The sequence below is a fragment of the Hipposideros armiger genome, unplaced genomic scaffold, assembly GCF_001890085.2.
Source record: "Hipposideros armiger isolate ML-2016 unplaced genomic scaffold, ASM189008v1 scaffold_197, whole genome shotgun sequence".
Classification (NCBI taxonomy): Eukaryota; Metazoa; Chordata; class Mammalia; order Chiroptera; family Hipposideridae; genus Hipposideros; species Hipposideros armiger.
Window position 1 is genome coordinate 888,117 of NW_017731547.1, and position 15,127 is coordinate 903,243.

General features: G+C 37.7%; 1 protein-coding gene across 1 annotated transcript in view; it reads right to left on the reverse strand.

The window, feature by feature from the left end:
- Positions 1-15,127, reverse strand: part of LOC109388440 (dystrophin) — a 1,592,311-nt gene that overhangs the window by 887,392 nt on the left and 689,792 nt on the right. The window contains exons 10-11 of the mRNA XM_019653146.1: positions 4,435-4,623; positions 3,572-3,753 (exon numbers count right to left, since the gene is read on the reverse strand). Of these exons, the coding sequence (XP_019508691.1) occupies positions 3,572-3,753; positions 4,435-4,623 (371 nt within the window). The remainder of the gene's footprint in view (positions 1-3,571; positions 3,754-4,434; positions 4,624-15,127) is intronic.

Sequence of the window (15,127 nt, forward strand, 5' to 3'; positions counted from 1 at the left end):
GCAAATTAGAGTGGATTAGCAAAAGGTGCAAATGACAGCACTTTGTTACCTCTATATATTTAAAATTTCTTGTTTTGTTTGATAATTATTAATGGTTTGTGGGCTAAACAGTATTTCCCAGATACAACCTGTATGTATGAGGTAAGGATGTCTATTTCCAAAGCAAAAGCATCTTGACTGTTAAAAAGGTAAAAAAGGGAGTCAAGATGGAGAAGTAGGTAAATGCTGTGCTTATCTTCTCTGACAACCACATCAAAATTACAACTAAACTACAGAACAACCATCATTGAGAATCACCTGAAGTCTAGCTGAACCGAAGTCCTATAACTAAGGACATACAGAAGAAGCCACCTTGAGACTGGTAAAAGGGGCAGAAATGGGGAACAGACTGCTCCCACACCCACATGTAACTGTTAAAAATGAGGAAGCATATTTCAGCTGTGGAGGTCCCCCATGGAGGAGGGAGCGGTCCCAGCCCCACACTAGACTCCCCAGCCCAGGGTTCCACTGCCTGGGAGAGAAGTTGCCATAACTTCTGGCTGTGAAAACCAGCAGAGGTTGTGGCTGAGTGAGACAAGAGGCTAGAGCCCCAGGCACTCCTCTTAAAGGACCCGTGCACAGCCTTACTTGCTGGCAGAATTGCTTGCTCTGGGCTCCAGCACTAGTGCAACAGCTTGAAAGGGACCAGGGACATACGGCGAGGAACTGAATTGTCTGGCTTCAGGGCAAGGGATGGAGGGGCAGCTTTCTTCTGGACAGAGGCACTGGTGGAAGACATTGTTTCTTTGTTGAGCCCTCTCCTCTCTCAACAACTGCAGTTGCAGGTGGCAACCATATCTGAGGCTACCACCATTTGTTCAGCTGCCCTGGTGATTCCCTGAGAACCCACTCCACCCAAATTTCAGGCCCACCTAAGCCATTTCCAGTGGCTTTTCTATACAAACAGCATGTCTTAGCTCATGCTGCAGACTTTCACAGATTTTAGTTATAAGCTTATTTATATTCCCAATCAATTTTTTACTTTTGTTATAAGACAGCACTTAAAGAAAGAGTTCTAGCATGGCCTTGATTATATCTCATATGCCTAGACAAACCTTAATTATCATTCCTCTCATCATTAAATCTATGCTTAGGCAGGCAGGATGGCTTCTGACTGGGTGTATCCACACCCTGTCTTTGGAAGAGAAGAGATGAGAGATGCAGAATAATCCATTTTTGTTTACTAGCAATTTACTAGGCCTTCCTACTCCAACGTAATCATATATTTGAAAACAATAGGTGATGCTCCAAATTGAAGCTAATCATCAACATAACCAAGATAATGGAAATGGAACAGGTGACAATTTATTAAACCATTAAATAAAACCTAGAACTATCATATTTTTAAATACTAACAACATCCTATTGTCATAATCATCTTTTTGATTCCTTGAAAAAAAAGTCTATCAAAAATCAGGTCCAACACAGTTTGCATAACGGCTTATCTATTTAGAATTTAATCGACTTTTTGCATGAACACACACAAAGTTAGTAAAGTGGCATGGAATACTTACTGTTATTCATAAACTCACAAGAGATTCATGAATGTGCTTTGCTTAAATAATACTTTGTGTATTTCAACAAATTGATCAAAAAGACCATGTGCTACAAGTGGTTCCCTATTCGTGTTTCATTTTCAAAACTCTACATTTTCACAAAAGCTATGCCAGCTAAAAGGCTGCCTTTGCCCTCCTGATAAGCATTCTAAAAGCTAAAACACAAACCAACATCCCCCAACCTTCCATCAGGACAAACTATTTTTTGATGTTAATTCTAGCTAAGTAGTGATATTACCATTTGAGGTTTGTTCCCATCTCCAGTAAGATGAGGGTGAGGAAATGACACACATACACTGCAACGATTTTTTTCAATTAATCTTTTTAAAAATGTTAGAGTAACATGGAAAACTTGGGGTTTTAATTTAGGTTAAACTCACCTTTTCTTGCCACTCAGTCTCCAACTGCAAGTAATTGATTAGTATGAATAATTAATGCCATGTTGTTAGTCCTACTGAAGAAAAGGAATGACGAAGGATGGTGGTACTTAGCCTTCAGAAGAAGATGGAAAAAATAGAATGCACAAAGCTGAAGACAGTGGTACCACTGCAGGAAAAGCAGTAAAGGAGGAGGCTGGATTTTAAAGACTTCCAAATTTCATCTGGGGTTGCTTTTCTTAAGTTACACAGATTGGTGCAAAGCAAAGTTGTAACCTGAAGAACGTTGGCAATACAACCACGAGCAGGTGGCTCTATGTCTTATGATTTATAATGATAAACAGGAGGAGTAAATTAGTTGACCCTTGGGCAGAGGGGGAGGGCGAAGTCCAAACTCAATAGTTATAATGGTTATCATAATCCTCACCACACCAGTTAGTTGCAATCATCAAAATGATCATGGCAGGGGGAAATGTCAATATGCATAGACTAGTATTTTCTGGTTTATAATATCAGCATTTGTGAAAATTCTATTTTACATATGCCTTCCTTATTCTTTCAAAAGATATGAGCTCAAAAATGTTTATCCCCCCTCCCTATTGTCACACTATAATTTAGCACTGGAGTCGCAATCATCCCAGCATATCTAATGAGTTTCTTTGGTCCTATTTTAAAGCTTTTAATCTTCATAAATAATAGCTAAGTAAACTTAAGGCGCTTGGACAATTTCTTTAGCTTAATGTATTCAAATCCACAGTTGGCACTTCATTTCTTTTCATTTAAAAAATAAATCTATCTTGTCTCGATAGGCTCTCCATGAATTCACACACCTAACAAAATAAATCAAAGCAACACGTCGAGAATGATGAGATCTACTTGTTACATTTATAAGAAAAGTGCCATTTTCAGAAATATCTCAAAAATTATTTTTTTATTAAATCAGTATATATTCTCAAACTACTTCATAACCATAGAGTACTTGAATAAGGCTTTCCAAACATAGATGGGAAACTTTTTTTAAGAGAATTTCCATAAACATAATTGAAAGTGTTTAATATTTTTGAGCCCTTGTCCATTAGAAGTTTCTGTCAAGTGTACCTAATAGGTGATTATATACCTCGCTTTATTGTGCTTCACAGATGTAGCTTTTTTTAAAGTTGAAGGCAGGACTCTGTATCAACAAAAGGATTACACTCACTTTATTGAGATTCTCACCTTATTGCAGTGGTCTGGAACCAAACCCACAATATCTGCGAGATATGCCTGAACGTGGTTTCCTGTGAATACTTCCATACCTTCAATAGTCACATTTTAATGTGGGGGGGGGGGAAACTTGGATAACAGTGAATATGACAACAATCTGGCAACTTTTAAAACATAGTTCTGTAGAAACTGGCCCTTCTACCCAACATCTCTTCAATTACAAATGTGAAAACCAGAAAGTAACAGGTATGAAAAGCCAACCAAAATGTCCCCTGCAGAAGAGCTCTGTATGCTTCAGGAACAAACTGAGACTCCTAACTTCAAAAAGAAGCGGCATCAAAATCATAGCAACATTCCAAAATGTGTCGTTTTTAGAAATGAAAAACAAAGACTTACTTGCTTTGCTTCTCCATGCTAGCTACCCTGAGGCATTCCCATCTTGAATTTAGGAGATTCATTTGTTCTTGTACTTCAGTTTCTTCATCTTCTGATAATTTTCCGGTTCCGATAAGTTGACTTCCCAATTGTAGGACACTACCAACCCGTCCCTGATGGGATGTCAAATCCATCATGTACCCCTGAAAGGAAAGAAGTTGACAACAGTGATGAACACTTTAGGTAAACCATTATTCTTTCAAATTTTGGTTTTTTTTAATTTTAAATGTGTAGCTCATTTAAACTGTATTCTCAGTACAAGTATTTTAATTTTTATTGAAGAAAACCCAATACTGTTTTTAATATGATTAAGGAAAATAACGAGCTTCAGTCGCCTTCTATAGAAGCAGACCCTAAAATGAGGATTTGTGTGCAAGTGATTTATTAAGGAAGAGCTCCCAGGGGAAATGTGCAAGGGAGCTGAAGAATCAAAAGAGGACAGGGAAGGAAAGGGAAGCAAGTAAGTGTGTCATCTCAGAAGGAGTCTCCCACTGAAGGGAGGTCAGCCCGATACCACACAGGTACTCTGGAGTGTCAGTTATAGCTTAGCATCGCCTTGACCCAAGAGAAGGGAGCTGCCATTTCATATTCCTGTATGAATCACTGGCAAAATCAGATCTCAGCACCTTCAGATGGTGTTTTCCAAGGCAGAACTTCAAATGCTAGCTGTTGAGATCCAGCACAGGATCATTTATGTTTCCATCTCAAAATAAAAACAAAATTACCAAAATAACAGGATCTTCCAGAGTGACTGAGATAAAAAGAGAGACGTGCCACTATGACAAGTCGTGGGCTTTGTTTCATGAATCGATGTTTTGCTTTACCTCATGAGTATGAAACTGTTCTTTCACTTCTTCTACATTATTAGAAATCTCTCCCTGTGCTTGCAATGTGTCCTCAGCTGAGAGAAGCCATGAGAGTACTTCTTCTAAAGCTGTTTGGTAACTGTCCAGGTTTACTTCGGTCCCCATCAGCGGACTGCCAAATGACTTGTCTTCAGGAGCTTCCAACTGCTGAACAATAAAATAAATTGGGTGTTATGCAATTAGTATTTTTGCAGACTGTTCCAATACATTAAACAATAAAATGAATGAAATATTTAAAATGCTACAAACGTCCACTGCATTATCAGAGACATGAACAGCAGACACAAACAAGAGTGAGCCCACATTTTAACTGCCTCACCAACATACAAGCAAATTTTCAAACGGTAACCAAAATCTCCTTCCAATTAATATTTTATGAAAGCTCTTCTGGATTACTATAAAGAGTGAATTAGTACATCATCTTTTCATGCTATATTTTCAATGCTACAAATCTCCATCCATAGGTAACTTTTTTCAGTTCATACGTTCAATCTTTTACATATACATTATCGGTATTATAGTTATATATTTTGGTGATGGCATTAAAGGGAACATCTTCTCCCAAAAGCCACTAGGTAAAGAAATATTTCTGAAAATTTACAGAGCAGAAGAGTTATCGGTATGAAAGGAAGTGGGGACAGGGAGGTAAAATTTAAAAAGAAATACCTCATTGACACATCTGAAATGTCTAATAATATAATGACTTCTATGAATTAAGCCTTATCTCCAGAAGGCCACAGTTTAAATACAAAGACATTATCTTAGGAAAAGGAAAATATGAAGTATTTACTTCTAAATTGGATTAGCAGGATGTTAAGTGAGATGTTCAACAGTTGTCTTGGAAATTCTGCTGGAACCATAGAGCTGAGAACAAAGGGTACGAAGTATCCATAACTTGAAAGAGAAGGTCCGGGCCACCGATGAAGGAATTGCTAAATGGTGATCACAAAACTGGCCCCATAATCCTTAATCCACTACCTAGCTCAAAGGTGTGTAAGAGGGAGCAAGGTGATTGGAAAATTCTGATGAGAAAGATTCCTCTGGGCTGCTGTGCACGCCCATACCTTCTCCCCACCTCAAGCCAAGAAATGGAGACTTCAAGAGAATCACCAGTAGAGGATATAGTAGTTTCCAGGATGGCATGTTGACCTCTAAACCTGGGTGTGTGTTTGCAGAGATTCAGAAACGATGAGACAAGTACTACCAAGCACTAAGAGAGACCACTTGGGGTAACCAATGTGCCTGCTATTTTAACCTTAGGGCAACTATCAATGGTAAAAATTTGAGCGAATAAGAAAATCTGCCTGACTTTCATGTTTGGGTCAAGTGCGCTCATGCCAGGTTGCTGGGCTACAAAAACCTAGCTAAGATAGTAGAATGCGCTCACATAAGGTGAAGGACTGCATTCCAGAAGGTTTCCTGCTGAGGTAAGGAACACAGGCACTGCTGGCATAGGAGAAGAGAAAAAATATTGGAGAGGGCCGGCTGGGTGGTGCAGTGGTTGGAGCACGAGCTCTGAGCAATGGGGTCACTGGTTTGGTTCCCGCATGGGCCAGGGAGCTGCGCCATGGCTGAGCTACCGCTGGGCTGCCGGCAGGCGGCCAGATGGCTCAGCTGTATAAGGCTGCCTGTTTGACTCCCACATGGGATGGTAGGCTGTGTTTTTCCCCCCCATCCCCCTGCAACTGGACTGGGGGCGGTGACTGGACTTGGAGTTGGGCTTGCACCCTCCACGACTAGGGATGAAGGACAACTTGGCTGTTCCCCTTCCCCAATTCCCCAACACTGTTCCCCTCCCAGAATTCCCCAATAAAATCTTTACCAAAAAAAAATAAATAAAAATATTGGAGAAATACAGTAAAACCTTGGATTGCAAGTAAACATGGTTTACAAGTGTTCCTCAAGACAAGCAAACATTTCTAATACATTTTAAAGTGGTAAACGAGTGATGTCTTGCAATATGAGTAGTTTGTTTCCGGAACAAATTATGCTCCCAAACCAAGGGATTACCGTATTTGGAGAGGAATCTTCTGTATACTCCCAATTAAGCAAGCAAGCCCTGGGCCCTATCAAGCAGCGTTTCACAAAGAAAACAAAAGGCAGTGTAGAGCCATTAGAAGCTACTGTGGGAAATTTCACAATCTTGCCTAGAGAAAACCCATGCCATCTGTGGTTCTCCCCTGGCATGTATACTTTTAATTTCCAGTCCCCTTCAATGCTCAGCCCTATCCCACTCAACTGCCAACACCAACTTAATTGTGATCTTCTCATAAATGCTCCAATATGGAAACTTCAACATTATCAATTTCTCCAACTATTAAGTCCTTTAAGATGGCAGAGCATGATGGCAGTCTTTGGTGTGATAGTTTCATCAAAGGATGCTCTCTTTATCTGTTTCTAGAGAAGTGGCAGAAATATGTCATCCTGATAAGTCAAACTCACCCAACTCTGGTATCTCACCCAGGGCATAAGTGTCCCAAGAGGGCTATCTGCAAGGGCCCTCCCCAAGGTCAAGGCAATTTCTGAAGGTCTTAGGGGTTATAACAAGTTCCATGGTATAAGCCCTTCTGCTCATCCCCAAACACTATTAATAAAAAATATCGAAGTCAGCATGAAGAGGGAAAAAGTCACAAAAAGGCGACCTGGGAGATATGTGTAGATGGGACTGGAGTCACGGTTGTGCGATGTGAGCAGGTGCACAGTGCCCAAGCCTCAGAAGGACCCCATTTTTGTTTTATCTGCTTCTTGACATGGCAATCTTAAAATTCTTTATCATTTTATCTTTGAACTTGGGTTTTGTAAGCAAAGTCCAATGGGGTGACAAATGGACATGAGCAACGGATATAAGTGCAATATGTGTGTCTGCCCCATTTTCATCTAGTTTTTTTAATGTCCCATGAGCACAGAATTTAGGTAGACCCACAATATGTGCCAATTTACCGCAACTGAAGCAACTACAAGATAAGTGTGTTATGTCATGACTGAGGCAGGGCACAAACAGCCCCAGGGAGTCATGCTTTTTATTTGAAACAGAGTCGGCCCCAAAGACAGAAAGAAGGAAATTCTAAGAAAACACAAACAACCAAGGAACCCTATCATATCCTTGCTCACTCGTGTTTCTTCCTTGTATTAGCCAACCATTTATGCTGAAACTGATTACATAAAAAGGGAAAGATGGGGCGACCCCTAATTATTTTTCCTTTCAGTCCTTCCTTATTCATCAGTAAGCTGCAGGTAAAGAATATTAGAACATGCACCTATCAAAAAAGAAATAAAAACAGCTGAGTTGGCTGTGCAATGTTGCCATGTTAAGAATGAAATACATATGTACAACCTACAAAATATAAATGATCTGATAACAGTGATTTTGCATGAGTTACATTCTCTTACATTGACATTTACAACTGCAATTGCACAATATAACAATAAGCTTTAAAACTCATGATAATACTTCAAAATTTTCATTTTCTTCATTCGGTATTGTTAAATAGCAAAAAACACACCACGGCAAGTCAAAAGAGAGGCTGTGGAAAATAAAAAAATAAAAAATAAAAAATAAGGGGGGGCTGGCCAAGTGGTTCAGTTGGTTAAGAGCACAAGCTCTGAAAAACCGGGTCACCGATTCGATTCCCATATAGGCCAGTGAGCTGCGTCCGAGCTGAGCTGCCAACAGGCGGCAGGATGGCTCAGCTGGTGAGAGCACGTGCTCCTAACAACAAGGTTGTCGGTTCGACTCCCGCATGGGATGGTGGGCTATGCCCACCCACAAGTAAGTTTGAACACGGCACCTTGAGCAGCGCGGCCGCGAGCTGCCAATGCGCTGCCAGATGGCGACTGGACTTGGAGCTGAGCAAGCTGCGCCCTCCACAACTAAGATTGAAGGACAACTTGTCTGTTCCCCTTCCCCCAATTCCCCAACACTGTTACCCTTCTCCAATTCCCCCAATAAAATCTTTTTTTAAAAAGCAGCTTTATATTTTAGTAAGTTGAACAGCACTTTCTTTCCTGCTTTTTGAACAAGGGGCTCTGTATTTCATTTTTCACTGGGCCACACAAATTATGAGCCAGCCGTGTGTGTAAACGGGAAACAATCCAATCCAATCCTGGATGTTGTGCCTTCTCCTGTTACAGGTGAGAGTTGACTGGAGCTTTATTATGCATAGAACATGGTTGTAAACCCCAGAGGATTTAGAGGTAAACAGTCCATGTCTGAGCCTTGACTCAGGCCTGAGGTCTTGTCACCCTGGGAAAGTTACTTAGTCCTATCATAAGCCTTAGTTTCCTCATACAAAAAATAGGAACAATAATACTTCCCTAATAAGATTGTGGAAAGAATTAAAGGAGAGCATATAAAGTGTTTGGCAGAAAGCCTGACTGTGTAAGAACCCAATAAAGTGTGTTAAGCTGTAATTATTATTAGATTCTTGTATACATAAGAACCATTTTGAAACACAGTCTGCCCCAAGGTTACCTACCGAAGTCACTTTCCAGATTTCAAGAGCCAGACAATTATTGTAAGAAAAAATGACCCCCAAAAGTTTCTAAGAGCAGACACTGATTAAATCAAACCTTTCTGAGTCTTAAACCTCAACCTAGCTCCTATTTAAAAGTTCTAAAAAATCATTAATGACCTTGAGTTCAGATAATCTTCAAATGATAAATTGCAAACAACACTGTTACTCAAGTAACACAACACAGTATATCACCCTTGTACAATGTGGATTAAAAAATAAACACTTTATGATTTGCTGATATTTATAGAGGCTTGAAGTTTTGAAGAAAATTTTAAAATGTAAATCTTTATCTTTGAGGATATGATGTCCAGTACTCATAAATTGTGAATCTAAATGTGTTGTCCGAGGATGTTCATAAAACAAAAATTTTGCAAAGACAGCCTCATTCAAGTTAAATTCAAACATGAATAAGCTGGGTAAAATTATATAAAATAACTCAATTACTATTTATATCCATAAATTTACCTCTACAAATACATATGATTATGGTCAAAATTTTCAGCTCGACTCAGGAATTCTTTCTTTGTCTAGACGATTGTTTTTGAAATTGTAAGTCATGATCCATCAGTGATTCATGAAATCATTTTAGCAGGTCATGGCAAGGGATATTTTATTTAAAATTAAATAGAATATGTAACAACGTATATGGTGATGGGTTATAGACTTACTGTGGTGATAATTTTGTAATGTATACAAACATCAAATCATTATGTTTGTACACCTAAAACCAATGTAACATGGCAATACCTCAATTAAAAAAAAACAAAGTTATAAAGTGAGGATTCAAATCCAGACCAAATTACCGTAAGCCTGTACTCTTGCCACTATGTCTTATTGCATCTCTAGAATACCCAAATGTTTATTTTGAAGAAAGTCAGATTTTCATATCCTGCTAAAGGTAGTGATTATGTCAGGAAAACTTATTGTAAGAAATAAATCAACAATGTACATGGTGAAAATTAACTTAATTAAATAGAATAAAAATATCAGTCTGTGTCATTTATATTAAGGATTAGTATTGTTTTGTGAATTTTTGTTTCAAATATGCATATATATGTCTATATATGTACATGTATATGTGTATACATTCTGGGTCAAGAAGAAAAAATTTTTTTTCTGTAGTTCATGAAACAAAATTGGAAATGGTTCTAGAATTTCAGTGCAGGTAAACCCATAAAAGAAGAAATTTTGTTGAATTCCACATTTGCATATTTTCAACAGAACCCTTGGAAGAAAACACATTTTATTAAAAACTTAACTTTTAACAGAGACTTTGGAAATAAAGATATAGAGCGAAGCTTATACTTTTGGTTCAATACCCCAAAACATGTATTCATTATTATAATATTTTATATTTCACTGAAACTTGCAGCTAGTTCGTACACATCATGGCATCAAAGGAAGCTTTCTAGGAAACTTGATTTTTGTAAGTCTCTACAGAAGATCTATGCATAAGAAAAAGACACCAGTCATTTCATGAATCGAGACACCACTATCATCAGCTGGAACTAGTTTTTTTCCTACACTTTTATCTTATCTTAATTTCTGTCTTTATCACAGTAGTTTGTTTCTCTGCCATACTGGGCAAATAGTGATTCAGAAGAGAGGCATAACAATGGATGGATAAAACAATCCTGGTTGTTTTCAAAATCAAGAGCACTAAAATTTATTCTACATTACCCACATACTTCAGAGGCTTATTACTGTCTTTCTGCTTAAAAGAATTACTAGATATCGTCACTTATGTTCCTTGAAGATGTTGCTAATGCATAAAGATGGAAGAGTAGAGAGGGAAAAGTAACGAGAGAAGACAAATGAGTATGCGTGTTAGTCCTGCAATGTCTAGGACAAATGTCTGGAAACTCATTTCCAGTGATAAAAATTGTCGTAATAAAATATAGAGCAATAGCCTTGACACTATTCAACACATAAATATGTCTTAAAACCCAGTTTACTATGTGTCTGATCTTGGGTATGCTATTTAACCTGTTTGCATCTCAGTTTCCCCATCTGCAAAACAAAGAAAATAAAAATACATCTCCACAGAATTGTTGAAAAAATTATGTGAGATGATACATATAAAATGCTAAGCACATTCTAGTTTCCCAGAAATGCTCTGCCATGCCTCTATTTGGGGACCAATGTTAATAACTGAAATGGCAAATTATTTCTATGAGGAAAACGCAGATGAATGAGCTGTGTGTGTTTTTAGAAGGATGATTTTTGGCAATTCAAACGGAGATAAGTCATCAAATGGCTACATATAGGCAGAGAAACCAGCAATCCAGCAAACCACAAAGCTCTCTGAAAAATAGCCGGGACATTTCCAGAGGGCACAATCTATCACTGAGTAGTTTTATATTTCTGTTGAAACTGATCTATTTTGGCAACTTCCCCAAATTCAACCTTAAAATGTGATACAAGTTTTAACCTGGATAAAGAAGAGTTTTATTATTCTTCAATGTATAAATGCTTCAAGAACATTTGAAAATTTTATTACTTAGTTCCTTTAGATGTGTCATACTTCTTTTTTATAGAGTTTAAGTCAATGCATGGATGGTGAATTTTTTTGGTGTAGTCAATAATCTTTTTACCCTTCACTGAAAGATTATTTGAGAGCTACAGGATTACAGAGGAATAACCAAGTAGTTCTTTTACTAAATAACAATACAGTTTAGAGGAACCAGGATTAGTAGCAGAAAATATTCTTGCCACGTTTCCACTGTGTTTCCTCAGAGATATAACCTATAAACTAGGGTATTAGTCCAAGAATGAAAAATGATTACAGAAGTGATTTACAAGAAATTAATCCATCATGCAACACTGTACATGACATTCAATCTAATGATACCATTACATGGGTAATTTTTAATATTGCTTGAGCCTGAAGTTCAGTTCAAAGTTGAGCCCTAATGAGGATTTAGTAAAAATTATTGCCTGCTGTTATGGAGATATTAAAACAACAATCACCAGAACAACAACCACATCTATAATTGCAAAAAAAAACAGCTGCTATTATTTATTGGGCACTTAGTGTCAGTCAATTTGCTAAGCACTTAACATGCATTATATCATTTTTCACACCATGTCAGGATGACAGACAATAGCAGGATGAGAATTTGGGAGCAGAAAAATTAAATAATATACCAAAGGTCACAAAGATAATTAGCTGTTCTGGGATTTAAAACCAGGTTGTTTGGTTTCCAAAACACATCTTTACCACAATTTGATAAATCTCTATTAATGAAGAAAATGGATTTAGAATCTATGAAACAGGACCCTCACAAAATATCCTAATATAGCTTATTAAAAATAAAATACAATTTTATATGTAATTTATTTGTAACTGTGTGGTGGTAGATGTTAACTAGACTTACTGTGATGGATCATTTCATAATATATTTATGTATCAACTCATTATGTTGTATACCTGAAACTAATATAATGTTATATGTGAATTATATCTCAATAAAATAAAAATAAATAAAATAATTAGGGGAAGTTATATCCAAGGTTCATACAAAAAAGTCACTGAACTAACATTCTCACCCAAATCTTCTTAGTCACCTGGGAAGGATTCTAATTTCAAATAGCAACTGTATTGCAAGCTGTCATATACAAATTACCAAAGGGAATACAGTAAGTCCTCATTTAACATCATTGATAGGTTCTGTGACTTTCAGTGAAACATATAAGGAAAAAGCAACTTTACCATGGGCTAATTGATATAAACAAGACTTAAGTTCCTATAACATTCTATCAATGTTATAATGAAACATAATGAAATAATGTTGCATTATCTCATATAATTTCTCACAACCACCCTAAAAGAGGGGCCCATTTCCCAGATGAAGAAACTGAGGTCACACCAAGAGGTGCTAGAGGATAAATTGGTCCTCCTGTAAACCTACAGTCCTACTTGTCATTCTGAAGAGCTAGAGGAATATTATGGTATCCATCATATATTCCAGAGAAGAAAGATGAATGTAATAACTTTAATTACTTTGATATGTTTCAATAATTACAGAAGTCAGTTTTTGGAATTCATACAAGTTGGGAATTTAAACAATCAGGGATTTTCTAAAAGTAACTATAAAATAAGACAATTACAAATGTCTGAGAGTACTAAATCAATTCCTAATGTTATTTTCCTCAACTGTACTTTTAAATAGGCCTAATGCATATATACCAAGTCTTACTTATTTTAATCAGTTTGATTAATATCTAAAACAAATATGACTTAATGATACTTATAAAATAAAATGAATAAGTATATTGCTTTAGGCAAATGGTTTTTACTTACCAAAAGTTTTCAAAACTGAATATATATATATATATATATAAAATGTATAACATATATATAATATATACTCATTATTTTCCAAATTCCTACATACTGCCGTTTAATATGCCCCCCAAAATGACTATAGTTAATAGATTTTTGCTATAACACATACAAACTACTTGATGTGAGCTATGAAGGAAATCTAATCATTATGTGTTTCCATGTGGCCATTTAAAAACACTTTTTCGCTTCATTTCATAAGTCATCATTTGCAGTTCTTAGCTATTTATTCATTTATTCAACAAGTCTATATCAAACTGAATTTAAAGTTATCGTGTTAGACTCCACAAAAATATTCAAACTTATCTACAGCTGTACCAAGCCTCATTTCATATTTCAATGTAGAGTCTTATTCTTCCTATTATATAATCCAAAGATCCTTAAACCTTAAACTTGTTCTGAAAAGGACCAGGTAATAAATATATTTAGTATCACAGATCACTGCAGGCCAGTTTCACCTACACAGCTCTGTCACTGTAAACTGTAGCACAAAAGTAGCCATAGACAATACATAAGTGAATGAGCATTAGAGTGTGTCAATAAAACTTTATTTACAGAAAAACAGGTGGCAGACTGATTTTGACCCTCAGGGCTGTAGTGGCCATCTCCTGATACTAACAATTTCCATTTTTAACCTTATTCATGTTCATGGGCTCAAGAACTTCCCACTCTTGATTATCTCATCCCTCTCCACCTCTTCCCCTCAAATTGACCCTAGTGGTAGCTTTCCCACTGTGTGGCATGTCAGAAGTAGCCTTCTCTAAAATTTCCCTGTGCTCCCTGACCCCAGCCCCTGTCCATGCACACAACGTCTCCAAGGCATCATGGTGCACAGAACCACTACCTTCCCTTCGGGAACTTTAAGTCTGTCTCACTTTGGTTGAATTCAAATTCCTGACTCTGGAATTTATAAGCAGGATATGCTTGGCAAAGCTATTTAATCTGAGACTCCTGGTATACACCTGAAAATGGATATGATGATATCAATTTAGAGGGTGCTTGTAAGGCTCAGAGATAACATACGAGGTCTGACAACTAAGAAATTCGCGAGCTGGTTGCAACTATGCTGCTAGCCTTTTTTGATATCACAGGGATTATTCATTATGAATTTGTACCAACTGGACAAACACTTAACCGATGTTGCCTTACAGCTTCAACCTCAACCCCCGCCCCCCACCACCACCACCACCAGCCCCTGACCCAACAAGGTCACGAGGGAATGTCTCGGAAAACTGAGACCCAGCAGAATGATATCGGTAAAGCTTCCTCAAGGGAGTGTCCTGGAAAACTGGACCCGGCAGAATGATGTCGGTTATCGCACTCATTTTCATGGCCGCAGCAACAGCTGCACCATCCTGGGGGTTGTGTGTGTAGGAGTATGAAGGCACAGCAGGTGTTGGAGTACAATGGGGCTGGTTGATGGACACTAGCCTTAAGGCACTTATCACATGGACTTTAGATAGAAAGTTTCTCTTCTCTGAAGTTTCTTAATAAAAGCTACACGTTGGCCCCATTAGGGACTCAGTTCCAGAGAGAAAGCTGCAGTCCTCTGGCCTCGTCTTAAATCTATCTTTGTCACTTGTGTTTCTTTAACCCGTCACCGTCCCCTCTGACTCCCCACTGCCCATGCTGCGCAGCACGTGGCAAACCAAGTTTACTATTTGGAACTGCTGAAAAGGCTGTGTGAAAAAGTTAGACGACCTGAACTTTTCACCAACAATTCATGGCTCTTGCATCACGACAATGCACCAGCTCACATGGCACTGTCTGTGAGGGAGTTTTTAGCCAGGAA